The 7,579-nt window shown below is 58.4% G+C and overlaps 1 protein-coding gene across 1 annotated transcript; it reads left to right on the top strand.

Moving 5' to 3' along the window:
- The first annotated feature begins 3,108 nt into the window (after positions 1 to 3,108).
- TPBGL (trophoblast glycoprotein like) lies at positions 3,109 to 5,217 on the top strand. The gene has a single exon (XM_032680979.1). It carries the CDS (start codon positions 3,236 to 3,238, stop codon positions 4,307 to 4,309), a length of 1,074 nt encoding a protein of 357 aa, XP_032536870.1. The 5' UTR covers positions 3,109 to 3,235; the 3' UTR covers positions 4,310 to 5,217.
- Positions 5,218 to 7,579: the final 2,362 nt, after the last annotated feature.

The following is a 7,579-nucleotide window of genomic DNA, read 5'->3' as shown; positions in this document are numbered from 1 at the left end:
TCCACTGCACTCCAGTAATCCTATTTATTATACTTTTTGAATGTATGTTCATGGCCTATATATTCACCTATATACAGACTGGTCCTGGTTGTAGGGATGGGTAGGAGGTAAAATGCACATGAAATTTTATGGGGGACATTCTTCCCCTCCTCTTTTAGCAGCTCAAATGCACAAATCACAGAACCATGGAATGGTCTATGTTGGAAGTGACCTTGAAGCTCATCCAGTCCCACCCCCTGCTATGGGCAGGGACACCTTCCACTAGCCCAGCTTGCTCCAAGCCCAATCCAACCTGGCCTTGGACACTTCCAGGGATGGGGCAGCCACAGCTTCTCTGAGCAACCTGTGCCAGGGCCTGCCCACCCTCCTGGGGAAGGATTCCTTCCATGGGACACACAGCCTGCCCACTTCCAGAGGCCCTCCCAAGAGCATGACCAGACCGTGACACTCTGGCTTTGCTGGGAGCTGACCCTGTGCTGGGCTGGCCCAGCTCCCAGATCCCATCCCAGCGTGAGGCTCCTGTGAAAGCTGGGCAGATGAAGAGCTCATCCCTTTCCTCTCTCCTGAAGCAGAGCCACTCCTGAGCTGTTTGCAGCCAGCTGATGTATTGGTGCCCAGCTTTGGCAGAGCAAGGCTGTGGGAGGAGAAGGGCTCTGAGCCAACAGCCCGGTTTTCCAGGCCCCATTCTCTTCACCAGGAGGTTAGTGGACACTGGGATGGATCATTTACAGCTGGTAACAAGAGGGTTTGCTTTTATTTGGGGATGTGAGGACCCTTTTGAAGCAGCACAGGACCCCTGTGATGAGCAAACAGACCGAACGCCTGTGATCAGCCTCCTGTAACCTCTCTAGCACAGGAGTCCCCTCCCCAAATGATCCCATGTCACATCCATAAATTCATTTCATCTCCTTTTCTCTCTGCACCTTGGGTGGATGTTCGTGATTCCCTCGGGACCAGCTGTGAGGAAGATCCCCATGGTGATGGGGACAATTTTCTCCCCCAAGTTGGGAATGGGGCCACCTTGAGTCACAGGGCAGTGACTTTTCAGGACCATATCCAGCTGGCACAGCTCACTACTTCTTGCTACACCCAAAGGGGATAAACCCTCCCAAATCAGGGGCACTCTCAAGCTTTCTGGGAGTGGAGAGTGTCACAGAGAGGACTGTGACTCCTTGGGAGGGTCGGCCTGTGCAGGCTGAGGAGTATCACAGGCAAAAATGCTGATGTAAGCAAACCTATCGTGGCATAGGGAGGGAGACTGTGCCCTCTGGACTATTTCTGGCTTGTTTTTCGCAACTATGGAGCCACTGATCTATGATATTGTCAGTGCTGTGACTAAGGGCTCTGCAGTTGGAGTCACATCGAGCCGGAGTTGGAGAGAGGGATGTGAGTGGCTCTCGGGGGACCGGTAATGGGAGAGAGCCCTTCACCTCCTGTTTACACTTTAATGCCCAGCCAGGTCATTCATTATTTATTGCTAATGTATTTATAGAGCATTACCAGCACGCAGGAGCTCTGCAGACAGCTGGGGGAAAGGTGCTCTCTCCTTTGGATATTGTGGGATTAACAGGGTGGTTAAACACAACAAGGGCTCTGCTGACCCACTACCTTTGTACCCTGGAGGGGCCACCTTTCCCCTCCTGGATCTTGTGTCTTTTCCATGAGTGGGGTTTTTTTTCCTTGTGGGCTGGTGTAGCATTTTCTCCATGCATCTGTCGGGCCCTGGACACACAGCAAAGCCTGGTTGTGGGCCCCTGAGGCACCTGCTCCCTCAAACCCACTCATCTGCACCCTTGTGCTGGCCATCACAGTTCAGCACCGTGAGGTTCCACTTCTTTGGGGTGAAAAATCACCCTGATGACTCCAGGTCAGCCAGTGAGGTCCTAATTCACTGCCTTCCCTTGCCTCCTCCTCTCCTTCCCCTTCAGGAATCAGCTCCAGCTTTGACCAGAGAATCAGCCCCACTGGACCTGCCCACCCACAGCTGCATCACATGTCTGTTCCATTTAAATGCAAATCTTTGATACCATCTTAAAATATGCACCAATTAACTCAGCTGTGTCCAGTTCCACCTGGATCTCTGGATGCCAATGAATCCATTAGCAGCCCTGTCCAACCTTGCCTTGCAGATTTCAAGGGATGGGGTAGATATCAGTTATCATCCGGGAGGGTGAAGGGACCCAAGCAGTCTTGGAAGCAGAGGGACACAACCCTGCAATGCTCAGGGGTGCTGCAGGATGTCCGGCTTGTGGGGCAGGTCAGGGAATGGGGACCAGGGCTAGGAGGGGAGCAGGACAGCTGTAGATCCTTCCTGGGCTGGAGAGAGGCTGACACAACACCAAATCCTGCCTGAGAGGGAGGCGGACTGAGACAATCCCCCAAAATCCCCCTGGGATGGAGGTGGACTGATACAACCCCAAATCCTCCCTGGGATGGAGCAGGACTCAGACAACCCCCGAATCCTGCCTAGGCTGGAGGGGGACTGATGCAATCCCCCAAATCCTCCCTGGGACAGAAGGGGACTGAGGTAATCCCCCAAATCCTCCCTGGAATAGAAAGACACCGTGACAGCCCTCATCTCCTCCCCAGGGCTGGGTGGGGACACACCGCACCATCCTCCTAAATCCCACCTTGCTGGGTGCCGGACAGTTCCCAAATCCTTCCCAGGCTTGATGGGGACCGGGACAGCTCCTAAATCCTCCCCGGGCTTGATGGGGACCAGGACAGCTCCTAAATCCTCCCCGGGCTTCATGGGGACCGGGACAGCTCCTAATCCTCCCCGGGCTTGATGGGGGCCGCGACATCCCCTAACCCCTCCCCGGGCTGGAAGGGGACAGAGCCAGCTCCCCCCGCAGCGGCGGGGTCTAGGCGGGGACCGCTGCCGAGCCGAGCTCAGCCGAGCCCGGCTCAGCTCCCCCCGACGGCCGCTGCCCGCGGCTCTCCTCCGCCCAGCCCGCAGCGCCGGGCAGCCCCAACCCATCCCCTTCCTCCTTCTCCTCCTCCTCCTTCTCCTCCTCCTCCCCCTCCACCCCCCCAGCCCGATTTGGGCAGCGGCGCACCCAGCGCTGCCGGCAGAGCCGCCGTGTGCGGGCGCCGCGCCGGAGGCAGCTCAGCCCCGGAGGGGGGGCTGCGGCGAGGCAGGAGAGACCCCCACACGCCCCTCCGTCCCCCCGCATCCCCCCCCCCCATCGCGCCCCGGCCCCCCCGCCCTGCCCTGCATGCCCGCGCAGGCAGCATGGCCCGCAGGCAGGCGCGGGCAGCGGGCGGCGGGCGCTGGCTGCCCTGGCTGGGGCTCGCCCTGCTGCCGCTGGCCGTGCCCCCCGCCGCCGCCCCCGGGGGCTGCCCCTCCGCCTGCTACTGCGTGGCCACCCCGGAGCTGGTCACATGCCGCTACGAGCGGCTGGAGGAGCCCCCGAGGGAGCTGCCGGCCGCCGTCCACAACCTCAGCATCGCCGGCAGCAACCTGAGCATCCTGCCCCGCGCCGCCTTCGCCGCCCGCCCGCTGCGCGACCTCCGCCTGCTCCGCCTGCGCCACGACAACATCCACACCATCGAGGACATGGCCCTGCAGGGCCTACCCGCCCTGCGCACCCTCGACCTGAGCCACAACCCGCTGCTCTCGGTGGCCGCGGGGGCCTTCGCCGGGGTCCCGCTGCTGCGCACGCTGCAGCTCAACCAGGCTCTGCTGGCGGCCCCGCTCGAGGAGCAGCTCGCCCTGGCCATGCAAAACCTCACCCTGCGGCGCCTGGAGCTGGCGGGCAACGCTCTGCAGGCTCTGCCGGCCTCCCTTCTTCCCCCCGGGCTTGAAGAGCTGGACCTGCGGAACAACTCCCTACAGCGGCTGGCGGCCGCCGAGCTCCGCAGCCTGGAGGCGCCGGAGCTCCGGGGCCTGCGGCTCAACCTGGGGGCCAACCCGCTGAGCTGCGACTGTGCCCTGCGGCCCTTCCTGGCCTGGCTGCGCTCCGCGGGCTCCCGGGTGCTCGACGCGCGCAGCCTGCGCTGCGCGGGCCCCCCTGCCCGGCGCGGGGCCGTGCTGCTCCGCCTGCGGCCCGAGGAGCTCGTGTGCGCGGCCAGCGAGGGCGGCGAGCCCGGCCAGCTGGAGACGGCCTCCTACGTCTTCTTCGGCATCGTCCTGGCGCTCATCGGCATCGTCTTCCTCATGGTGCTCTACCTGAACCGCCGCGGCATCAAGCGCTGGCTCCACAACCTGCGCGAGGCTTGTCGCGACCAGATGGAGGGGTACCACTACCGCTACGAGCAGGACGCCGACCCCCGCTGTGCCAGCGCCGTGGGCACCCCCGGCCTCTGACGGCGCCCTCGGCATGACCCGCCGTGTCCCTCGACGCCTCTCCGCTCCCAACATCCACACCTCGCACCAGCCCCGTCCATCCCTTTGCCATGGCACCGCCGAAAATTAGTCTCCGAAGACGAGCCGGGAGCAGGTGCTGGGGGGCAGCCGAGCGGGGTGACCCTGGAGGGCTCTCCCTGCCCGTGCCCTCACCTTAGCGCTGAATCCCACAGGGGACCAGGCTGGATCCATCCCCCCTTACCAGTGCCCGCGGGCAGGGGAAGCACACCGGGATGGGCCCCGCGGGGTGCTGGCAGGCAAGGCCTCGGTGCTCCACGGAGGATTAGGAGCCTCTTCCCCCACCTGCTTTCCAGCGGCGGGTTTTCCTCGGCGGCCCGCGGGATTCCAGGCTGCCGGCGGGAATCGGCACTGCGCGCGCGAGTGTTTGCTTGGCGCATCCAGGCGATACCCGAAACTGTCCTCCTGGATATTCCTGGAGCCTGGACTTGACTTTGACCATGTACAGCTCTCTTTCCTATTAGATTTCTATTTGACAGATGCAAAGTTCAGCTCGATTTCTTTTTTTTTTCTTTCGCTCCAGAGAGGGAAACACACCGTCCAGCCGCCCCCCGCCCCCGAGAAGCGACATGCTTTGCCGAGCCCGTTTATCCATTTAGTTTTGTTTCATGACATTTCCAGCTCGTTCCAGGCACAAAACGATGCAGCTGCGTAGGAAACGCCTCCGTTTGCTGCGTGCATGTTCCCCGGGGCACTTTTCTGACTCTGAAATCTATCGTAGACTCGGCTGTCTCGGCACTTTGCTATTTAAAACGAGCGAAGCAGAAGCTCCCGTCCTAATTCCCCTGCCCGTTGTTTGCTTTAGTGCCTGTTACTATATCCTAGAGCAAATATATTGAAAGCTGCACCCACTCCATCGTCTATTTTCTGTAGAGCTCCTTGCAATGATTTCTGAATATCCCCGAAGTTATTGTGGCTGGTTTGCCAGAGGAAGGCAGCTCTGGGCTTCTCCATGGTTTCTCTGGTGCTTAGAAACTTCTTTTCCTGGGCTGGTTTGGTGGCTAGGGATTGCACAGAGGTTCTGTGGGGCTTGTGCACAGGTCTCAGGCTCTGCCTGTCTTAGTCTTTCCCTGGGGCTCAGGGAAATTGTCCAGGAAATAGTTTTCTAAAGCAGTTTTTCTCTCCCGGGTGGTTTGGCACCTAATCCATGAGACACTGGAGTGCTGAGCATCTACAGATGCAGGGCTGTGACTCCCAGTGCTTCCCAAAAGGAAGCTTTTGCAATGTGGCATCCTAAAATGCTGAATTCCAGTGCTGAGATGAAAACTGGAGCGTTGCATTTTGATCCATCTATGTTTGCCTTTCTCCATAGGGGGAGGGTGATACAGGCAAGCCGTGCTGGGACCAGCACCAGTGTTTGCCAGGTGTTTTGGGATCCTCAGGAGCAGCTGGTGTTCGGTGTGCTGGGTTAGTAAGGGAGAGTTTTGTGAGAGGTGTGTTCTCTAAGATTGTGTGTGGACTCAGCTGCCGGGTGGAAAGCTCTGCTGGAGGAAAATACAGTTATTTCCATCCCAGGTGTGCCCAGAGGCCCCCAGAAGGATGTTTCTGGTGCAAGATCCTTTGCATTTTGTCCCTTTTCTTCCTCCCTTTTTGCAGTTTTCCCATCTGAACTTCCTCCCCTTGAAATCCCAGTATCAACGTGGTCAAGCTGGGAAAGGGGAGCTGGAATAGAGCCTGGATTCTGGTAGGGATATAGCACTGGGCACCAAAATAATTTTCCTGAAGGTTTTGGACTAGTCCTGCTGCGCAGGGAACTGGTTCCTGATGAACCCTGACAGCACCCTGGCTCAGATCATCTGAGAAACTTGTTGCATTTTGGGGATCTTTTCCGGAGGTTTCCTCTCCACTGTAGGAGCCTGTGGGCTCTGGTCCCACTTTGCCACCTCATGCAATGAGGAAGGGGGAAGAAATCTCAGCCTACCCCTCACCTTCATCCACTTCTCTGCTTCCTCCCTTCACTTCCCACCCCTGTGCAGCCAAAATGCACCCCTGAGAGAAGAAAGGGCTGTGGGGTGGATTTGCACATGTGGCAGAGCATGGCCCAGGCTGTGACTCCACAGGCACAGCAGGTCATGCGGATGGAGCTGGGAAACCCTGGTGAGATTTAACATCTTGCAAGAAGTCTAGAGAGCACTGCAGGCAGAGGGGTGGTTGTTGGATCAAGGAACACCAGAGCCTGGGATAGATAACAGGAAAGAAATCACATCCAGGATATAGGAAAAGTGGCCAAACACATCCTGGCCTCAAAGTCCCTTGACTAACGGGGGGGGCTGGTGGGTGCAGCTGGTTGCTCCAGCTTTTCCTGAGGCTGGAGGGAGGGATGTGGTGGCTTTCAGGCCCTGGGGATGAGAGTTCTTCTCCTTTTGGCACCGAGCAGCAGGAGGTTGGGAACATCCTCTCCAGCTAGAGTGAGTGCAGTGAGACCCCATGTGTGTGCACTGACCCCCTCCAGGGAGGCAAAGCCCTGGGGTGTGGGTGGATAACCAGCTGTAGGAGCATAATTCCTGTGGCTTGTTAACATCAACATTACTCTGTGCAGCACATACCCCATGCATGACAAACTAGCAGGATTAGGGAACCTCGGGATTAGCAAATTGTCACCGAGCTGAGACTCAAAATGTGCTTTTTGGGTTCCCAGAGACAGCCCTGTGTTTGGAGAAGCCCAGCTGTTTGCATGCAGTCCCTTTCCACGAAGGGGAATGTGGACCTCCCAGTGTCTCAAGCCCATGGCTGCTGCCCAAGTGGAAAGTTACCCCAACAGCTCCTGAAGCCAGATGAATTTCAGGATATGAACAGCATCTGTGATAGGAATCAAGCAAAGGATGCTCAGAGGCCCCTGCAGTGTCTCATCACCGAAAAAGAGGAGAGAAAAAAAAGCTAAAAAATGCCTATTTATATGCCCTCCAAATGAGATGCCACCAGCACTTTGCAGCCCAGAGTGGGCTTTCAGATCTGCTTTTCCTTCCTTATTTTCCAAAGAGCTCGGAGGTTCTCTTGGGCTGATCTAGCCAAGAGGCAGGCAAGGAGGTGGATGTGGATGGAGGCAGAGCTGTGTCAGGATCCCCTCCTTGCCCTGCCTGCACTCACCTGTCCCCCTCCCCACACCCACCCCCCATCCTTGGGGGGTTCAGGTGCTCTGAGTATCCCAGGTGTGTTCGAAGTTGCTCCATGGTGCCAGAGCTGTAGGAAAGAGGCTGAGGGTGGTCTCCTTTA

This window comes from Chiroxiphia lanceolata, chromosome 2 (genome assembly GCF_009829145.1).
Source record: "Chiroxiphia lanceolata isolate bChiLan1 chromosome 2, bChiLan1.pri, whole genome shotgun sequence".
Classification (NCBI taxonomy): domain Eukaryota; kingdom Metazoa; phylum Chordata; class Aves; order Passeriformes; family Pipridae; genus Chiroxiphia; species Chiroxiphia lanceolata.
Note: the sequence above shows the minus strand (reverse complement) of the source record. Positions and strands in the feature narration are given on the sequence as shown.

Bases quoted from the DNA above. Each gene is read 5' to 3' on its own strand.
- TPBGL (XM_032680979.1), top strand. From the start codon at position 3,236: ATGGCCCGCAGGCAGGCGCGGGCAGCGGGCGGCGGGCGCTGGCTGCCC.